Source organism: Oryza glaberrima, chromosome 8 (genome assembly GCF_000147395.1).
Source record: "Oryza glaberrima chromosome 8, OglaRS2, whole genome shotgun sequence".
Taxonomy (NCBI): Eukaryota; Viridiplantae; Streptophyta; class Magnoliopsida; order Poales; family Poaceae; genus Oryza; species Oryza glaberrima.
In genome coordinates this window covers 22,695,639-22,717,396 of record NC_068333.1, presented here as the reverse complement: position 1 = coordinate 22,717,396, position 21,758 = coordinate 22,695,639, and the positions used below count along the sequence as shown (strand labels likewise).

At 41.6% G+C, this 21,758-nt stretch overlaps 3 protein-coding genes across 3 annotated transcripts; 1 reads left to right on the top strand and 2 right to left on the bottom strand.

Moving 5' to 3' along the window:
- Positions 1-522: 522 nt before the first annotated feature.
- LOC127781882 (LOB domain-containing protein 13-like) lies at positions 523-13,711 on the bottom strand. Its single transcript, XM_052308944.1, has 3 exons — positions 13,612-13,711; positions 12,412-12,745; positions 523-701 (listed from the first exon to the last, which is right to left on the bottom strand). Exon 2 carries the CDS (start codon positions 12,734-12,736, stop codon positions 12,419-12,421), a length of 318 nt encoding a protein of 105 aa, XP_052164904.1. The 5' UTR covers positions 12,737-12,745; positions 13,612-13,711; the 3' UTR covers positions 523-701; positions 12,412-12,418.
- On the top strand, positions 1,339-12,190 carry LOC127781877 (calcium-transporting ATPase 5, plasma membrane-type-like). The gene is made up of 35 exons (XM_052308939.1): positions 1,339-1,525; positions 1,685-1,920; positions 2,631-2,747; positions 2,828-2,870; positions 2,999-3,114; positions 3,185-3,316; positions 3,413-3,502; positions 3,652-3,721; positions 3,855-3,925; positions 4,017-4,100; positions 4,183-4,260; positions 4,363-4,434; positions 4,607-4,690; positions 4,791-4,873; positions 4,937-5,045; positions 5,141-5,196; positions 5,307-5,349; positions 5,431-5,514; positions 5,823-5,960; positions 6,286-6,351; positions 6,502-6,597; positions 7,071-7,181; positions 7,258-7,422; positions 7,802-7,861; positions 8,206-8,370; positions 8,621-8,737; positions 8,853-8,951; positions 9,730-9,867; positions 10,066-10,166; positions 10,330-10,375; positions 10,472-10,606; positions 10,922-11,029; positions 11,115-11,206; positions 11,579-11,676; positions 11,761-12,190. Exons 2-35 carry the CDS (start codon positions 1,771-1,773, stop codon positions 11,784-11,786), a joined length of 3,243 nt encoding a protein of 1,080 aa, XP_052164899.1. The 5' UTR covers positions 1,339-1,525; positions 1,685-1,770; the 3' UTR covers positions 11,787-12,190.
- Positions 13,712-19,882: 6,171 nt separating the features above from the next.
- Positions 19,883-21,520, bottom strand: LOC127781132 (protein OXIDATIVE STRESS 3 LIKE 4-like). The gene is made up of 2 exons (XM_052308040.1): positions 20,966-21,520; positions 19,883-20,464 (listed from the first exon to the last, which is right to left on the bottom strand). Exons 1-2 carry the CDS (start codon positions 21,301-21,303, stop codon positions 20,032-20,034), a joined length of 771 nt encoding a protein of 256 aa, XP_052164000.1. The 5' UTR covers positions 21,304-21,520; the 3' UTR covers positions 19,883-20,031.
- Between the last annotated feature and the right edge of the window lie 238 nt (positions 21,521-21,758).

Genomic DNA, 21,758 nt, shown 5'->3' with positions numbered 1-21,758 from the left:
TGGAAAGATACGTAAAACGATGTGAGCCATTAGCGCATAATTAATTGAGTATTAACTATTTTAAATTTCAAAAATGGATTAATATGACTTTTTAAAGCAACTTTCCTATAGAAAATTTTTACAAAAACCCACCGTTTAGTAGTTTGGGAAACGTGCGTGTGAAAAACGAGGTGCTTTCTCACCCTATATCACACAAACGAACGCAGCCCTAGTGTTGCAATTGGGAGTTAGTTATTACATTACTTATATTTAGTGGTGGAGCTAAAACCTTATAAACTCCGGTGAAGGAGAAAAACAACTTTTTCTCACAAAATCATGGAGCCTATACACTTGCACTTCACGAGTGTGAGTTCCCTAACACTTATGTCGAATGGTTATAAGTTGTAACCCGTGAGGGCAAGTATGGTACTACGATATTACCATTACACATTTCTTTTACAATGGATATAAATTAGACTATAATATCCAATATTCACGAGTATATGTACACGATCAAAGTTTACAACAAAATTACATGAATACTTAGATTTTAAATCTCATAACTGATAAAGAAGATTAAGCTTCAAACTTTTGCTGTCGGACGAGCTTCTGCCCCACAAAAAAATTCATCTACATTCCACGCACCTCTTACCGGCTCCTTTATCATGTTGTCTCTGCGACCAGCTATATCCACTCGATCCAGATTCGATGGTCCCTAGTACCTTGAAAGTAGAGAAAAATCTCTTCAACGCAACTTGCTGCTACTTGAACGAATTCACAATATATTTAAAAGGATAATTATGAAAAAAAAAAGCTAATTCAAGAGTGAAAAAACCCTTTTGTACGGGTTAGGTTGAGGTTCCTTTGAAATCGAGTTTGTCAAGGAAAACTAAGGATTCGATTTCCGCTGGTTATAATTTCTTACCAACCCTCGCCTAAATATGTACTACTCCGGTAGGTTTTCATCCTCCCAATATCGTCACATAAACCTTTTGAGGTTAAACTGTCCAACCAAACGATAGCGAAAGCGAAACAACATCCACAGCACAAGCAAAATTCCCAAAAGCTTACGTGGTTCACACCTAACCGTCCATCTCGCCGATCCAACGGCTCGAGATGAACCTCCCTCACTTCCCATTTCAAACGTGACAGCCTGCCTCCCCCCGCCAAACAAACCTCCCCATTACCTCCCGAGACCGACAGGTGGGCCACCCCACGTTCGCCGCGCTGGGACCCATGGTTATTCCCCTTTTTGCCCCGCGGTGGGGCCCACGTGGCAGCGCGTCAGAAGCTTCGTGGAAGCTTCACACCACTCTCGAGCACAGAGGGCTGAGAACGACGAACGAGTCATCGCCACCGCAAAGCGCGGACACGACAACACGAAGCTTCACGGAGAGAGAGGGAGGAGGCCAGTGGCGACGCCGCAGGGGCCAGGGGGGGTTAGCTGCGAGTCCGCGACGCGAGAGGGCGCAAGCCGCTGCTGGTGGAACCTTCCAGAAGGTTCGCGCGCGGGGGTGGGGGCGACGGCGAAGTGCGCCGAGGCGAGGTGAGATTGATCGATCCCGTCTCTATCCATGGCGCTGCTGCTGTTGTTGTTGCTGCAGGAGGGGAGGCGGTGTCGATCGATGGCGGCGGCGGCGTGCGCGTGTGGTGGTTGGGTATTGGGTGCTGAGTGTTGTATGGTGTGGTGATTTTGCGTGTGCAGGGGGTGGTCGGTGTCATCTCTCCTGTCCTGCGGTCGAGGGGGCGAAGGTGGATTGGTGGGGGATTTGATTGATTGATTGATCGGGCATGGCGCTCGGGAGGTCGTCGCCGCCGGCGCCGGAGATCCGGTCGCCGGAACTGGACGGCGCGGAGGATACGGATGTCGAGGAGAAGTTCGACGACGCGTTCGATATTCCACATAAGAACGCCTCCCACGATCGCTTGCGGCGATGGAGGGTATGTGATCTCTCTCTCTCTCTCTCTCTCTCTCTCTCTCTCTCTCTCTCTCTCTCTCTCTCTCTTGTGTCCTGTGATGTTGTGATCGATGACGCCGGTTCATTCGAATCAGGTCGGTAATGCCCGGGGGATAGGGGTTTGATCACTGATCAGTGTGTTTGGGGAATGCTCAAAATATGGCAATTCCGGAATGGCGAGTCTGGATCACCCATTTTAGTGTGTACATAGAGCATTGGCAATTTATGCAGTGTCAGTCCCTTGCATGGAGATTATCCACTCTGAAATGTAGTGAAATGGATGCACTACTGATTACAGTTGTTCAGTCACCCTCATTTCTTGTTCTGATGATTGGCATATTACATGCATCTTGTGCCTAGTCCTGGGAACAATTTGATCCTTTGCAGCAGCATTCATTTTGCATTATTACATGCATTACCTGACATTCCCACAGCCGAGATAGATGTTTATCTGTAGCTAAAGTTTACCCAGTCCATATATCGGGGTAAAAACGAAGAGAGCATCACCAATTTAACCTTCTTACTTGAGCTAGTGAGATACTAATTATACTTAGTTGTGGTATGTTGGGGCCATGAGAAACTTGTGTTAGTAGGTGAAAAGCCTTTGGGGGAAGACAGGTTTCAATGGACACTGGAGAAATGCTCTTCCATCTATTCTTGAGTTCTGACAAATCCGGTTACTCTCCATTTCAGCAAGCTGCTCTTGTGCTTAATGCCTCACGCCGCTTCAGATATACTCTAGACCTTAAAAAGGAGGAAGAGAAAGAGATGATAAGAAGAAAAATCCGAGCACATGCACAAGTGATACGGGTAATGTGCCATTTTTTTCAGCAGATATATCCTATCGGCTGGCTGTATTTGTTTGTCGATTCTAAAATTGGGTTCTTCAGGCAGCATTTCTTTTCAAAGAAGCTGGGGAAAAAGATCTCAGAGGTACAATCTCAGAGTTACTGCTACCTTTTCAGTTTATGTCTATATTAAAAAATCTACCCTTTCCTATCGCTCTTTTCACACATATAATTTATATCCTTGTGTATTTTTAATGTCCTTTATCTGAACAGAAGCTTATACTGGTATAAAACTTGAAACGGCCTCTCGCAGTTTTCCAATTGAACTGGAAAAGCTTACAGCATTGAATAGGGATCATGATAGTGTTTTACTTCAGGAAGTCGGAGGAGTAAGTTCATACTGAGCTAGATTTATATTCTCATTTATAGTCGCTTGTCTCAACTACTCTTTTTGTTCAGGTTAAGGGGCTGTCAGATTTATTGAAGAGTAATTTAGAGAAGGGAATTTCTCTAAATGCGGATGACTTGTTGCAAAGGAGGGGTATTTTTGGAGCAAACACATATCCACGCAAGAAAAGGAAAAGCATACTGGTATATGCTTTTACATCATTTTTAAATGAACCCAAAAGTTCTATGTGCTTAACATTTTAGTTGCAAAATTTAATAATATTAATGTCTGATATGCAGCGTTTCATATTTGAAGCATGCAAAGATTTAACTCTTATCATTTTAATGGTGGCTGCTGCCATATCACTTACATTGGGCATGACCACAGAGGTATTTTGGTTACCTCTTCTAATTATTTCATACATGGTGTTCTTACTTTTTGTCATGCTCCTTGGTTGTGGTAGATTTGAACTAAAACGAATTTTCATGCTGTAAGTACAGATATGATCAAGATTTTTCTTTAATTTCTTTTATTTTAGGGCGCAGATGAAGGATGGTATGATGGTGGAAGTATTTTCTTAGCTGTTTTTCTTGTGATACTTGTTACAGGTAATGGAGTCATGTTTGTAAATTACTTGATCTTTTAGCTACCTTTAAGTATTTCAGTCTAATAATTCAGCTCTATTTATTTATTTTTTGGCAAGAAGTCAGGTTCTAATTTGTCTCCTTATGATATATTTAGCTATCAGTGATTACAGACAGTCTCTTCAGTTTCGACATCTAAATGAGGAGAAACAGAACATACAAGTGGAGGTTGGTGTGGTTATGTGTGACCATTTTCCACTATAGTAGCATTAAGTGTCACTCTTTGGCTGTATTCTGATTTACTTTCTCTTTTTATTAGGTTGTTAGAGGTGGTAAAAGATGTGGAACTTCAATATTTGACCTTGTTGTTGGTGATGTGGTTCCTCTTAAAATTGGTGACCAAGTAAGATGGTATATCATTTATCGACTCCATGTTTGTTTTTTCCATTGGAACAATTTACTTACATTTATTCGTGTACCATCAGGTTCCTGCCGATGGTGTCCTGATATCTGGCCATTCTCTTGCAATTGATGAATCAAGTATGACTGGGGAATCAAAAACTGTGAGTTTCTATGGCAAATCTCTTGGTTGCTCAGTTTCTATGGCAAATCTCTTGGTTGTTTCATACTTACCTTTGCTGATGATTCATGGATATTACTTTTAGGTTCACAAGGATAAAAAGGAACCCTTCTTGATGTCTGGCTGCAAAGTTGCAGATGGCTATGGTTCTATGTTGGTGAGTGTGCTATCTTGAGTGGTTTTACAACAAATGGAGTTGAGCATTGCTATTTTTCTGTCACCGTTCAGAACATTGTTTTCATTATTTATTCTGTCTACCATTTGTCCTTCTTTTCATGTTTAAAATGACCTGACTTCATACTTATGTATTTCACCTTTCAAATACAAAGGTAACAGGTGTAGGCACCAATACTGAATGGGGTCAGTTGATGGCTAACCTTTCCGAAGATAATGGTGAAGAAACCCCGTTGCAGGTTAACTTTTGTTCATGATTGTGTTTATTCTTAGATGAATGGAATTCTGACATCTTGATTTATTTTTATGGCTGTCGCCCTTCCTACAACTATGGAGTAGGTGCGCTTGAATGGCGTTGCAACTTTTATTGGTATGGTGGGTTTGACAGTGGCTGGTGCTGTACTTGTAGTCCTTTGGATAAGGTAAGTAAACTTGATAATTTAGCGAGCACAAATGTACTCTTTATAACCATTTTTCATCTACAGATATTTTACTGGACATACCAAGGATCCGGATGGCACTACTCAATTTGTGGCTGGAACTACTCGGGCAAAAAAAGGATTTATGGGGGCAATCAGAATTTTGACAATTGCTGTATGTAATTCTAATCTACATATAGTATGACTAATATTAATATCATGATTGTATCTCTTTTGTTATCACTGATTCTATCTCTTATTTATCCATAGGTTACTATTGTGGTTGTTGCTGTGCCTGAGGGACTCCCATTAGCAGTAACATTAACGTACGAGTCACCTACTTATTAAACAAATTCATCATAAATTTTAGTTACATGACTATTCATATCCCTTGGAATTCTCGGTCACATAACTGTTGGCACTATTTTGGTTTCAGACTTGCATACTCAATGAGAAAGATGATGCGAGACAAGGCACTGGTAAAAGAAAATTCTATTCTTATGCAATTCTAGAAAGATGATGCATGTTCTGAAAATTGACATTGCTCCATTTCTGTCTAGGTGAGACGTCTCTCATCCTGCGAAACAATGGGATCTGCAACTACAATATGCAGTGATAAAACAGGGACACTTACCTTGAATAAGGTTTGTGAAGTTAATTGCTGGTGCACTTCATGAAAATTGCTATTTGAAGTTGTATCCTGATAAATTCCCAATATATTGCCCTGGCGGCTGCATGCTAGTAGTCTCTGTTTGATCAAAATCTTGGAACATACACCCTCCGATTGGAAACACTTGACATGGCGGTTGCACGATGTCAAGTATTCCTGACTGGAGGGAGTACCGATTTTCTTTTCTATCAATTACAACGATCAATGTTTCAATATTTGCAATTCTTCGAAATTTCTGGCATCGTACCTTGTTTGCTGACCAGTGTGTCATTGATCTTCTAGATGACAGTTGTTCAAGCATATTTTGGTGGAACAATGTTGGATCCTTGTGATGATATTAGGGCAGTGTCATGTGGGGCAACAGAACTTCTTATTGAAGGAATAGCACAAAACACAACTGGAACTATTTTTGTGCCAGAGGTATAGAAGGCTTTTAATTCTATATGATGTATTGATACTCATACGGTTACATTCTGCACACATTATCCCTTGTCTGGGTAAAAGCTACGCCCTACTGGTTACAAACAGTTAATTAAATGGATCGGCAACTTTTTAGTTTTTAGGGTTATAAATTCCCACTTATCCTTAAAAGGAAAACTATAATTATTTATTATCTGATGGAAAAGGAGGAATTGGATGCAGTCTACGTCTCTAGGGAGAATATTGATAGTCCTCCATGAAATTTGGATACATTAGTTGTTATATTCTCTAGTCACAATTATAACCATTATTTTTCTATCTCTAGGATGGGGGAGATGCTGAACTTTCAGGATCACCAACTGAAAAGGCTATTCTTTCTTGGGGCCTTAAGGTATTAACCCTTTATCTGGCTTCCATACTCAAGTGGTTCCTTCAATGGTTGTGTACATCCGTTTTGGATGTAGAGGCGATGTTTTAATCTATTTTCTAAAAAAGTTACTCCAGTGGTTCCTTCAATGACTAGTTCTTCCACTTTGAACAGATAGGAATGGATTTCAATGATGCACGGTCAAAATCTCAAATTCTTCATGTCTTTCCATTTAATTCGGAGAAGAAGCGTGGTGGGGTTGCAGTACAGGTATTGAGCACAATTTATGTGTTTGCATTCTTAATGAAATGAGCTTGGCGTCCAACTATATGTGAAGAGTTTAACTACCCTTATCCTGTTAAAAAAAATCAGGACATGAGAAGTGATGCTATCATGTACTCTGAACTCTCATATTGACTTTTTAGAAACAGAAACTAGCTAGTATTTACATGGTTGCCAGTAGAAACAAGTCTGGATGATTTTGCATTTTAATTTAGAATTTTCATATAATTTTAAATTGGATGGGTTTTGACACCATTCTCCATCCAGGATGACTGATTTCTGTTCAGTTCTCTCCAGGATCTAAAGAATCAGATGGCACTGACCATTTATTCTAATCTTAATTATATGGGCACTGTTTCTTGGCCATTTCTGTCTTAACATGCTAAGATCTATGATCTGTGTATGATTTGTCCCTGGTTGCTTCATGTTATCTCAGTGCTGTTTGATTGCTACAATTGCAGTCAGATGCTGGTGTTCATGTCCATTGGAAAGGTGCAGCTGAGCTTGTGTTATCATCTTGCAAAAGCTGGCTTGCCCTGGATGGTTCAGTTCAGCCCATGAGTGCTGAGAAGGTACGTGTGATTCCTAATTTACTGACTGCATACTTTTTATTGTTAATTATTTTCTTAATTGTTAAAATTTTTGCAGTATAATGAATGCAAGAAATCAATTGAAGACATGGCAACGAGTTCATTACGATGCGTTGCTTTTGCATATTGTCCTTGTGAAATTGAAAGAATCCCAAAGGAAGACATAGCTGATTGGAAGTTACCTGAGGATGACCTGACTCTGCTTTGTATTGTGGGTATAAAGGTATGTGGTGGTTATTTCGGACTAGCTGTGTGTTTGAGGGAATTCGGTGTATTAATTTGGCAGAAATAATCAGTATCCCTTCAGATGCTTTTCTGTAGAAGAGCATCATGCATATTGCCCTGTTCTTTTCTATCTCCCTCTTGCTTATGAAGAATGTATTTTTGCTTTTTAAACAAGATATAGGATAACTTTGATGAATTGATTCGCAGAGTACATGGTTAGGCTTTGACAAAAACATCTGATATATATTACAATTGGTTTTCAAATGTCGTCTTCTATTTATATTGGGTGCCATAAGCTTCTTTTTAATCATGCTATGCATTTATTGATGATAACATTCAGGTATTACTTGTGCTGTAAAGAATTTCTTCTTTTGCAGGATCCTTGTCGCCCAGGAGTGAAGAGTGCTGTACAATTATGCACCAATGCTGGTGTAAAGGTACATCTTACTCATATCTTTTTATGTTAGTCTTATTTTCCCGCTGGGAAACTTTTTGTCCTATACATCTGAAGTGATAGAAACTGGCAATGTATATGCAATCCTTTACTATTCTTCAGTTTTCATGTTGTCAACTAGGTGCATTGTCCTTTATTAGTCTGATAGTTCTGGTCCTTCATTGGGACAATTCGTAATACACCACTAAAAAGATCACCTCATCCTATACATACAACTGATGTGTCACCAACATGTCAGGCCTTCATGTCATGCATATTGTTTTCCTTCTTCCTTATAAATGATATTATTTCTTACATTATCCGTGATAATTCTTTGTGTACATGTAGGTGCGCATGGTCACTGGAGATAACATTGAAACAGCTAAAGCCATAGCTTTGGAGTGTGGAATATTAGATGCAAATGGAGCTTTTGTGGAGCCATTTGTAATAGAGGGAAAAGTGTTTCGCGAGATGTCTGAAGCTGCTAGAGGAGATATTGTTGACAAAATAACAGTAACTCTCTCATCCTCTATGTTCCTTTTATCTCGATGTATATATATTCGACACTACTTAGTAGTGATATATATTGCTGTTAAACTGAACCATTCTTGTGATTAATGTGGGGGTCAGTTTTGTGTGTAGCTTTGCCTGCACATTTTTCTTTGGCACTGTTAGGTTCTAACTTTGACATCTGTCTCAACTGAATCTTTTTTTAGCATTGTAGGCATTCTTCTGACACTGACAAAACTAATTAATTTTGCAGGTGATGGGAAGATCATCTCCAAATGACAAACTTTTGCTCGTCCAAGCTTTGAAAAGAAAGGGTCATGTTGTGGCTGTTACTGGTGATGGCACAAATGATGCTCCTGCATTGCATGAGGTCTCAACTCTCAAGTGCATATCTCTCATGATATTGATGAACTCTCCCTTTGTTCTCTTTTATCACAGAGATTATCATCTTGTTCTTATTCCTTGTCATTCCATTTCTTGTGTAGGCCGATATAGGTCTCTCAATGGGCATTTCAGGGACAGAAGTTGCCAAAGAAAGTTCTGACATTATAATCTTGGATGACAACTTCACATCAGTTGTGAAGGTTTGTTTTTCCCCGAACAAACTATTCTGGAATACCTTCTAATGAAGGATAATGTCACTAAGCAAACACCATGGAATTCCTCATACCCTCACACTAAATTATCTCACATGGCCACATGCAACAGCATGGTGCGTAGATATGTGAAAAGACAGCCAGATATCACGGCTCAAGGGGAGTCTCTATAACAAGGGGAAAAAATCTCAGCCAAAACACTTTTTTTTTGTTGAATATTTTTGAACTTTGAATTCTAAGGCCAAGAATAAAGTTCAATGGTGTGCTTTACAACAAATACCTGTTCTGGTGCTAAGCAGCTGGATTGGAACCTAGGTGCATGAGTGTTTGACACCTGCAGTCAGTAATGGTTGTTTTTTCAAATAATATTACTGAAATCCCAAAGTTCAAATGAAAATTTCCAAAATTCCCAGCAAATGGAAATCTTGGGGAGCAAAAATAGAAGCCTCTCCTGTAGCAATCTGCTTGTATGTATCACTTTCTGTGTGGCCTATGCACAGAACAGTAAGTCTGTCATCACATGATTTTCTATAATTACTGGTGCAAGGTTCATAAATTGTGATGGATTACACAGTATATTGCCTCATGCTGATCCTTGGATGCTTGCATATTAGGACTTGAAATTAATTTTGAAAAGTCATTGGTGGACAGCTCACTTCTTGGGCACTATTTTTGGTTACAGAAACCCCTTCTAATTTTTTGGTTACATAAACTCCTTCTAATTGAGATTCAAAGCATGGATTTAACAAGTTTCTGTTCTTTTTAGGTTGTTCGCTGGGGAAGGTCTGTCTATGCAAATATTCAGAAATTCATCCAGTTTCAGCTTACTGTTAATGTTGCCGCACTCGTGATTAATGTTGTTGCAGCTGTGTCCTCTGGTGACGTGCCTCTAAATGCTGTTGAGGTTGGAGCAATTTTCTTTTATTCAATTGCTATGTAATTGCTATTTTGTTTGCCATTGCGAAGCTACCTATTGCCTATTCCATTGAGACACTTTGTTGTGATATTGTATGTGGATATGCTGAAATTCTTAATTCTAAGCTCGACGGGCTTGTATGCTCAGTTCAACTCTAATGCTGCTCTGTTCCTTTACACATTTCAGCTTCTCTGGGTAAATCTAATCATGGATACACTGGGAGCTCTGGCTTTAGCAACTGAACCACCGACGGATAACCTTATGAAGAGACAGCCTGTTGGTCGAAGGCATGTAAATTTTCCCTGACCATTGCTATTGTATTTACATGTCACTGAGTATGATGGACGCTGAACTTTTTGAGTGGTGTCCCAAGCTGTGCCATTCTGGAGAGATATAATTTGAACTGTTCTTGAGATAACTCACAATACTAACCATCTTTCGCTATTTCAGGGAACCTCTTGTGACTAATATTATGTGGCGAAACTTGTTTGTCCAGGTTAGAATTTAAGCGACTCAACTGTATGTCTTCAGCAGATAATTGAGTAATGTTGGATCTTCTTTTGTTATTCTGATATATTTTAATCTTTTGCAGGCCATTTACCAAATAGCGATCCTTCTTATCTTTGATTTTTCTGGAAGAAGCATACTGCGGTTACAGAATGATAGTCGGGAGGATGCTGAGAAAACACAAAACACCTTTATCTTCAACACCTTTGTCTTTTGCCAGGTGGGTTGGCTATTTTCTTATTCAAGAGATTTAACAGAATACACCACAGCCAAAATATAAACTCTCTTACTGATAAATATTGGCACTGGATTGTTCTAGAAAATTATCCGATGCTTTGTGCGCTTCAATAAAAATAACTAGATAGATAAATATAGGCATCAAATTATGCTCAAAAAGTTCTCTATGTTTTATTATAATAAAATAAGAGAAAAAAACTTGATGTTGGCTCACTATATAGTTCTGTAGTCCCACTTATATAAAGTCTTGAGGAACAAAGTTTTATTTTTGTTACACTTGATATGCATTGCATGCCAGATCTTCAACGAGTTCAATGCACGCAAGCCCGAGGAGAGGAATGTCTTCAAAGGAATAACGAAAAACCACCTCTTCATGGGAATAATTGCTATAACTACTGTATTTCAGGTAACAACTGATAGTGTTCTTTCGCTGAATGCCCTATCATCCTTACCACATGAATTGCTGATAAAGTTGCTGTCCTGTTCGGCAGATACTAATTATTGAGTTCCTGGGAAAGTTCTTCAAAACTGTGAGACTTAATTGGAGATTATGGTTGGTCTCAGTTGCTATTGGCATTATAAGGTATGCACTTGATTTTATTCATTCTGCAACCACTTATGTGCTAGAATCTCTAGTTTATAACTCAGTTTGATGTTCATGTGCTTTTGTGTGGTGTAGAATTTTGTAAAGGAATCCAGATCAATAATTTATTATATCATTGGTTCTCTTGCGATTTATATTAGTCTGCATTGGGACATTCCAAGACTGTAGTAACCTATGGTCTTGAATTCTTGATATGCACTTATCGACATATGCACAAAAAATGCCAGATCCACCTTTTACTTTCTTGTCATGATGTTGATGTCGGTGGCATATGTAACGAATACACGTTTTGAGCTCAAATCCCCTTTGCAGAAATTTGACATGTTTTCTTCCTTTTTGTGATGTTACCAGTTGGCCTCTGGCATATCTGGGGAAATTCATTCCTGTGCCTGTAAGACCTCTCCAGGATTATTTCAAGCCTACTTGTTGGAGAAGAGCTTCACGGCGAGGTAAGTCGCCACTCTCTAGTAACTAGTCACACCTTTGTTTATTTTTATCCAAAAATCTTACCCTGCATGCACTGCATAATGCAGATGAAGAGGAGAGTGGACAGAGCTAAGACCGGCAAATATTCAGTGTAAATATCCAAGGGTCAAAGAAAAGGACAAGATATTGTTTTTGCAGGCAACTCCTGTAGTGGAAGCTTTGCATGCAGCGCCGGGTCAAGTGACACCCTAATCGTTGATATTTGGCTTCACTTGATCGGAGTTAATATAAATCAAATTCTAACTCGGGGAAGCAATCTTTAACCTTGTGTTATTTAAAGGGGTTCATAAAACTGTACATGTTTGTAAGTACGAAATTGTCGTATTCTTTTGTTTGTTTTTTGTTGCTAACTAGGATAAAGTATATACATTAGGACTGGAGTTTTAGCTTAATTTAATTTCCTTCTATCTTGTTTTGATGGATTGAATGACGGAGCAAGCAAATAAAGGGATATTTATAAGTGTTTAGTTGAAACTACACTCTTGTGCACTCGCAGTAATATATAGTAGCTGAACTGAACCTGTATCTATGAGTCTACAAGTTTGCTCTAGGTAATGACAACCATTTTTGTAATTTGTCATTTGGAAGAAACACCTAAATTTTGTCACTGTTGTTCAATGCGGCATGATTTCTATTGAAAAAATAATCAGTTTAAGATCCAATTATTAGTTCAGCTGTAGGATTTGAGGCTCACGTACTCGAAGCTCAAAGTCCATCGAGGTTGAGGAACTCGTCGGCCGGATCCAGCAACGGCGGCGGCGACTGCTCCTCCTGCTGCTGCTGCTGCTGCTGCGGCGGCGGCGGCGGCGACGGCAATGGTGGCGGAGGAGGTGGAGGTGGAGGTTGCTGGGAGGAAGCGACGCCGATGGCGAGGTGAGCCTGCGTCCTGGCCAGCTCGCACTGGACGGCTCGGATCTCCTCCTGCAGGCGGTTGATGATCCCGGTGCAGCCGTACACCGGGTCCTGCACCCTCCAGTACGCCTCCATCGCCATCGTGTTCGCCGCGTTGCCCCTCTCCGCCATCGGCAAGCTCTAGTACGTACAAAAAAAAAGTTCACGAAGATAAATCAGTCATCAATAAAAAGTTAGTTAATATGCTTGAAAATATGTTATGGGTAAACATAACATGAATCCCTTTAGGTTACTGCATATCCATATAGTCACAGCAAGCTAGTGACATGTGAGTATGAGTTCATATGTTAGTGACTATCCGATATGGATCAGACGTTCCCCACTTTCCCACTTTCATCACGACAACTATCTATTCCGAAATAAGATTAAGGCTGTGTTTGAGGGAGAGGGAATTAAGAAGATTAGGAAGATACACAAAACGAGGTGAGCCATTAGCGCATGATTAATTGAGTATTAACTATTTTAAACTTTAAAATGGATTAATATGATTTTTTAAAGCAACTTTCATATAGAATTTTTTTGCAAAAAAACATACCGTTTAGTAGTTTGGGAAACGTGCATGTGGAAAACGAAATTAACAATCTTCCTATGTTCTCCAAACTAACGCAGCCTAACTATAGATGCAACATATTTTCTTGATAGCGAAGATTAATCCAGCCTATGCACATTTCTATTTTTTTTTAAAAAAAGGAAAAAAAACCCTCACAGAAAATACACTACTACAGAAATGATTTTTGCAGACGAGCACTCTCCAGCCTTCATATAGGAATGTCATCCTGCTTGCGAAAACAGATTTTGACCGTTTAAGAAAGCGTTTCTTTAGTAGAGAAATGCACGCTGGCCCTTCACTACAAAATGCGTAAGCGTAACTAATGTAATGCACTTACACTGGAAAATTTACTACAAGTAGTAGCACTAATTTTCATCAGGTAATTAATTAAGTGAGCAAAGAGCAGATGGCAATAGCACAGTGGTGGCTAGTGAACCTGGAGCAGCCTCGCGACGTTGCTGGCGCCGAAGACCCTGTGCACGCAGGCGTAGCGGTGTGGGCGGGAGGCCGGGAAGAAGGGCGCGAGCACGCAGTCGTCGGCGCATCTCCGCCGCAGGTACCGACACGCGGCGCACCTCCTGGCCGCCGGATGCTGCTGCTGCTGATCGTCGTCGTCCTCCTCCGGATCCTGCATGGTACGTGATATCTTGGGTGCTGGATCTCCAAAGATCTTTGCAGGATTTGGAGACGATACGGCCGAATCTTTCGACCTCATATACCATGTACACCATAGCTGCATGCAAAGGATTTCATGCATGGCAACTCTGGCCAACGGCTATACGTAGATCGAGTGTGTATGTATGCTTGTGTATCGTATACTAGGCAAGTATAGGCAGCAGCCATGGATGAATACGTACTCCTGGTTGGAAAGTGTGTAACGGCTATACGTACGCGTTGTTCTGCTGTCTAAGCTAACGGCTATAGGAGGTCGTCTTCCCCACGCCATCGCTCCGCTGCTCCCCCGGCCCGCGGCCATGGCGCCGCGCGCCCGGTCTCTTGTTGCCCTTACCTGCAGCTATGGCGCTGGTGCCCCCTGACTAAAGAAAACCATTTTTCGTGACACCATTCTTTTTTATTTTTACTAATGGGTTTGGCGAACATACATTTGTAAGAATGCATTGGAGGGATTCCAGTAATGAACCGATTTTCGTTAGCGGTCATCTAAGAGGTTCGTATGTAAAAATATGGTTCTTTTTCTAAACGGACCTCATAAGTGATAGCTAGTGAAACTCAATTTTTTTACTCTTAGCTGGTAAAGAGCATTGTCTAAAAAATTCGCGATATTAAATTGCGGGACTCCCAAGTCCCAAGCACATGAGCCAGAGTCCATCTTCTCCCCCATCCTCTCCTCTCGCTTACCTCTCCTTCTCCACTTCCTTGCCTCTGATCCCTCCCTCCCCCTCCCAACTCCCTCCAGCCTCCCTACCTCCGCCGAGGCACTCTCGACGACGATAACAGCAACTACGACAGTGACGGGCGTGGATCCGGCGGCTGGGCAAATCTTGCACGAAGCTCTGGTACAACTATGGACGGGCGGTAGAGCTCGGGAGATGGCAAGGTGGGGGTGGGGGTGTTGGGAAGGTGCTTGAGGACTCCACATCCAGCTCCGCTCCCGTCCTCCCTCTCTTCCCCTTCTGTTGGCATTTGATGATGGATTTTTTTTTGTGCCCATATCTGTCTCATCTCTTTATGTGATGAATTCATTATTTGTGAATAGATTATGAGAGGTTTATGAATGAATTTGTTGAGTGGAATACGAGGTATGTGATCTGTCAGACTTTTCTTTTTGCGCATTGAAAATATTTCTATGGCGGGTGTCTTAAGTGTTCCGCTTGTGAAGATTGATTTTCATAGACGGTGCCCTTTAGATACCCATCAATGAAAATATATTTTCTAAAGCGGCTGATGCCCCGCTTATAAAAATATTCTATTTTACTTTTTTTTGAGGGAAATTTTTACTGACCTTCGGTCGCTAGTCGGACCATATGCCAATGGAAATATGATTTGGCCATCAACGATTACCTTTTTTGCATTAGTGCCTTTTTCTTTTGTGTTATGGCCTTATAGGCATGGCTTTAGGGTATCCACAATGTGTAGTAAAATGGTCTTATGACCTCATAGTATGGTCTTCATTCCTTTTTCTTTTTGTTACCACATTTGATAGGAGGTGCTTAAAGGGTCTAGAACACCCCATGATTTGGTTTGCCTTTTTTTTTTTTACTCTTTTCTATCTTACAAAACAATCCTCCAACACCATTTGAAACAAAAGATTGAATCCTATCATTTTCTTTGAAATTTTTATGAAATGGATAATTCTATAGAGATTTTGAAGAAAAGTTAGCAAGAGCTCCAACCTCTTAAAAAATTTCTTATGAGTATCTCTCATTTGATTCATGTGTTTTTTCCAACGACCTTATCAAACGACTATTCCTATGTTTTGCAATCTTTTATTTTGCACTTGCGTTCCTACCAAAATCCTGTATTTTTTTCTACTTCAATTTCTTTCCCAATCATGTGTTTCAAATGAGTTGTCAGTGTCCTACATATGGGATACCCTATACATGTGTACTTAGCTCAACAGATCCACCGTATACCAAGTTCTATACGGACATAAGCCTCGTGCATATGGCAAAAATCCTAAGTAACTAAAGAATGAGTCCTTGATAAGAAAAGAGACAAAATTCTATTTAGGCCCGACCATAACTACCCAGATTATATTCATATTTGTTTTCCTAGTTCTACTTGGACAATAGGGTAACCGAGGGTATAAACACAAGACTCCCAAGAGAAGTGAAGAACAAGCCAACACAAGCGTAATAAAAGCCAACAGACTAATGAGAAATACACAGTACCTCCAATCTCGTCTTCTTACTTCTAGAGGAAGTTGACAACAGCTAGCGATCAACCACTGCTTGAGCTTTACGCCGATATCCCGACAGACTAGATTAGTTTTTCCTTTCCATTGTACTCATGAGAGATTGATATATATGATGCCAACACCGACCTCCAATTAACAGGAGTAGGACTATTACCTATCATCGGGGGGTCGAACCTAAATCCTTATTATCTTCCTTGCTATCTTGACAGCTTCATTTGCATACTTATCAACTGACTACGTCCTCCAAACAAGCCGTATACTCCCTCTGTTCTAAAAAAAAAACCCCAGCCTAGGAGAGGTGGGGATATGACCTCTCTTAGGACAATGAATCTGGACATGGGTTATCCGGATTCGTTGTACTAGGAGGGGTCAAATCCTCTCCTAGGTTGGTCTTTTTGGGACGACGGGAGTAGGTGTTTGATCATATCATCAGGGTATAATCCGTCAACAAGACCACTGAAGGAGTACTCACAAAACTGATCGATTTTCGTGAAACCGCTAGGTGTCGATGTTGACCGAAAATCATTGATTTTTACCGGGTTTCTATCTGTTTTTGATAAACCAGTGAGAGACGATTTTCATGTCAAAAACAGAAAGGTGAAACCTGCATCCAAACGCCTTAGAGCAGGTACAATAGCAGGCTATAAGCCAGCTATAAACATATTTTAAAGAGGTAAAGAAAGAGAGAGAAGAGCAGCGGGCTACAGATTTGTAGCCAACTGCAGCACGAACTCCAACACGTAATGTGTATATGACAGGTTGGACCAGGTATTAATAGTATAGTAAGCAATTATTGTATGACTTGGCTATTACATTGGCTATAAATGATTTGGAGCTAGTAGTGGACTAAACTTGCTCTTAGAGCAGGTACAATAGCAGGCTATAAGCCAGTTGCAAACATATTTTAAGGAGATAAATCAGGAGAGAGAAGAGCAGCGGGCTACAGATTTGTAGCCAGCTATAGCACGGACTCTAAGACGCAGTGTGTCTATAACAGGTGGGACTAGGTATTAATAGTATAGTATGTAACTATTGTATAAATAAGCTATTAGATTGGCTATAGATGAATTAGAGCTAGCAGTTAGCTATATTATTGAACTTGCAATTAAAGCTCTATCCAAAACAACTAGGGAGAAAAACAAAACCTTTCGCAGCTTCAGCCTATAGCCAGAGCTACAGTACTGCCAAGCCAACCTACCTCCCTCAAGCATTGGCTGGAAAGACAGGCAGGTGGGCCCCACACCACCCATTACAATACGGGTCAGGCCACAGCAGAGATGTTCGGCCACCCGTACGGCCTCGGAATATTTTAATCAACAGGATAAGATCAGGTTAGCACTACACATAGTACTGTAGAGAGAGAAACAAAAGAGAGAGAGAGAGAGAGAGAGAGAGAGAGAGAGTCGCAGAGAGACACGGCCAACGTGCAGGGTCCGGTCCCTTTCCCTTCTTCCCTTTCAAGGCCAGACCTTATCTCCTCCTCATCTGTTCTTTGATTCTCCTCTCGAATTCGGATCCGGTGCAGTTACAGTTGTAACTGCAAATTAACACTGCACACAACACTAGCCATCCGTTTTTTCTGATCAACGGCTCAGATGCAAGCTACAGTACCGATGTGAACAGTACCCACGCTACAATATTTGCTGCTACAGTGCTATAAACAGTACGCTTCACGATCTGAGCCGTCCGGTTCATATTCAATGATGCTACTGCTACTGGTTAAGTTACAGTCACTGCACCTGATCCAAATCCCTCTCCTCTCTCTCTCATAATTAAGAGGGGTGATAGTACTAGCACAAAATCCTTATCTAATCAGGCACTTGACCATGGTGATGATGGGGTACAACTCACCCGGATTAGCTAACAATTTGGCATAGGATACCATAGTACTACTGGTACTACCATACCCCCATCCATCCATCACCACCACCACCCTAATAACCTTACCTTGTTGTCCCTTGGAAACCTTAAAAGAACATCACAATTCACAAATAAAAAGATACTATACTTTATTATATAGATAGGAACATATAAATCCATTCATCACAAGGTCTTTTTTTCCTCTTGCAGATTATATAGATTATCACGGACATACTTCTTAAGCTCCTAAAGAGGATGATTTTTAATAAAAAAAATTCTATATATGAATTTCTTATAGTATTATTCAATTTCCATACTAACCTTTTCAACTTTGTAATGGTTAGTATAATTTATTCATTTATATACCCTAAAAATATTATCATAAAATCAGGTAATCTACTATTGGGCTGTTTGGGGAGTTTAAAATTCTGAGAAGCAACTGGTTGATAGCCAGCTTCTAAGAATCTGGAAAAGCTGGATTTCCAGCTTCTGGCTTCTAGTTTATTTTCTAGATTCTATAGCTACAACTTCTCAGAATTTGAACAAAAAGCTAGACTGTTTGGGGGAGCTTCTGATTATGGGAGAAACTGCATCAGCTAGAAACTCCCCAAACATGGCGATATAGATTGTGTTCATTGTGGGAGGTTAGGTACAAATCTCCTATGCACGGAAAACGAAGCGGTCCATTAGCGCGTGATTAATTAAGTATTTGCTAATTTTTTTTCAAAAATAGATCAATATGATTTTTTTAAGCAACTTTCATATATAAATTTTTTTTAAAAAAGCACCGTTTAGTAGATTGAAAAAGCGTGCGTGCAGAGAACGAGGAAGAGCGGTTGGGAGCTGGGTGGAACGAAAGCAGCCATAGTACTGAGAAGAAATGTGCTACTACTAAGTATTTCATCCGTTCCATAATATATGAGATTTTAAAGAAATTTGACACATTTCTTCCAAATTTCTTATATTTTGTGACGGGGAAGCAGTACCAATGCATTTTGTGACGAAGAAATGTGCTGGCTTGAATGCTGGATGGATGGATCTCATGTGCTGGTTTCTGAAACCGATGCTGCCCTGCACAAAAAGTTTTATATGTATAGAATGGGTTTGATTGATCTGCTCCGTGAAACGTTTACGTGGCAACTCGCTGCTGCATGCTTCTAGTTTTCCATTTTGTTGTTGTGAGAATGAAGCTACCGGGGAGTTAAAAACAGTCACTTTGTGCTAGATCTGCAATTAAGGCGTCTTGATTGTGTTTTAATATTTGCAAACTTTTGGGAATAGAAAGCTACCTGCTTGAAAGGAACTCCTTTTCTTGTGCTATGCTTAGATTTGTCGCTGGCCCAGTAGTTACTGTTTGACTTCACAGATAATCCATTTTATCAGGCTGAAGAAACTTAGAAACCAAAAGAAATTGTCACTAGCAACCGGATGCTCATCAGATTAGGCATTGGACTAATCACCAACCAAATTGTCTGCAGCCAACAACAGCAGCATTGGGCCCTAGACCAACAAACCACTAATCACCATCATCACAGGTTAAAATGTCACACATACACATGGATCCTACCATTTTGTTCATAGAAATGTTGACCCTCATAGACCCAACAAACCCACTAATCATCATCATCATCACAGGTTAAAATGCACATATACACACACCATGGATCCTATTACCATTTTGTTCATAGCAATGTTGTACCCTCATAGACCAACAAAACCACTAATCATCATCATCACATGTTAAAATGCACATATTCACACACCATGGATCCTATTACCATTTTGTTCATAGCAATGTTGACCAACAAAACCACTAATCATCATCATCACAGGTTAAAATGCACATATTCACACACCATGGATCCTATTACCATTTTTGTTCATAGCAATGTTGAGTTGTTGACCTCATGCCAGACAGACAAGATTCATCATCATCATCAAGATCAGAGTTCATCCAGAGACAAGAACACAAACAAATGGAGTTCTTTTTTTTTGTTATATATATCTTGATCATATAGCAGCAGCAGCAGCAGTAACAACAACACTGATGATTTCTCTCACACCCCTAAAATTTTCAGACAAGAGAAGAAGCAGAAACCTAGATTTTTTTTTCTTGAGCTAGTTATAGGAGCCTGCATTTTGGAGATCGGATAGTGAGAATGACCTAGGAGATCTAAACGACGACGCCGGATTCGAGCTCCTCGGCGTCAAGCTGCTCTTCTGCGCGTGCAGGCTCAGCCTCGGCGGCGGGAACGTCGGCTCGCGCCGGCGGTTGCCGCCGCCGCTGCCGCTGCACTGCTCGGCGTCGGAGTCGTCCTCCTCGTCCTCCTCCTCGACGACGGCGTGGTCGGGGGCGAGGAGAGGGGGCAGGTAGGTGGTGGCCAGCGAGCTGCAGGACGCGCGCCGCCGCGACCACGCGGCGAGGACGCGGCGGCGCTTGTTGAACGGGTTCTCCGGCTTGGCGATCTCCTTCGCCGCCGCCTTCGCCGCCGCCTCGGCCAGGCTCGTGAACGACTTGGACTTGCCAGCGTAGAAGTTGGAGAGTCCCCTCCTGCAAAAGAAAATAAAAATAAATCGGCGGTTTAATTTGGTTATTTTCTGCAAGAGATTTGATCCTTGATGCGCTCTAATAGAGAGTGATCTATATAAATCCGAGGCAAATAGTAGTATGTTACATATCAGGATTGATTTCTAGCTATAGCTCATCGATTTCATCATGATTCATGCCAAGATGCTAAACTTTCCAGATAGTTCGTGTCGATAGGCTCGCTCTAGAAACAAAACAAAAAAGAGACAGCAACTTTTTTCCTAACTCCACTTCTTTGATCTAAAGCTAATTCCACTAGACGAACATGAACCATCTCTCCAAAAGATTTGACTATTTTTTGAATAGTAGAAAACCATTTCTTTTTCTCAAGACACAGATGCATCAACAACTTTATGGTGGTAGTAAACCATTTCGAAACATACCAAAACGGAGACAAAAAAAACAAATCATACGAAAATCAGATAGAAGAACTAAGCAAAGCAGTAAATCCGAAGCAAAGCTTACTTGATGGGAAGGGCGTCCTCCAGGGATTCGAGAGTCCCCAATCCATGGAACCCGAGCCCCCCTCCCTCCACCTCCACCGCCACCTCCTTCGCCTTGCTCTCCACCTCCTCCCCCTCCTCCTCCCCCTCCTTCTCCGATGACGAGTTCTCCCCGATCGACGAGCTGTCCGACGACGCCGCCCCGATCGACGACGCATCCGACACCGCCGCCTCCTCCTCCTCCTCCTCCACGAAGAACCCGTTCACCTCATCCTCCTCCTCCTCCACCGCCGCCGCCTTCCCCTTCCCGAACCCGTGCCCCGCCGGCATCATCCCGCCGCGCGCCACCGCCGTGGACATGCGCCCCAAAAAAAAACACACAAATCAAGATCCTCCTCCTCCGGCGTGCGCACCACCAAATCAAACGGATCAGAGCCCAGCAGCAGCCGCCACAGCGAGCGAGATCGATCAATCTCAGCGAGAGAGAGAGAGAGGAGAGGAGAGAGGAGAGAGAAGGAGAGGATAAGCTTGGAGCAGCAGGGGGCGGCGTGTTGGATGGTGGGGGAGAGAGAGAGAGACGAAGTGGAAGCGGATGCTACTACTACTAGTAGTAAATCTCCATGGGAGCGGTGCATGCGCCCGGTCCACGGAGGCGGTGGGCGTGGGGTGGATGAGGCGGCTGGTCGGCGGTGGCTGAAAAGTGGGGCCCACAGCGTCGTGGCGGGGCCCGTTTCTTGCGGCTGCTGGTCAGTGGTGGCTGGTGCTCTTGCTCTCCTCTCCTCCCCCGGTGGGCTCGGTCCACAGGGGCAATGCGA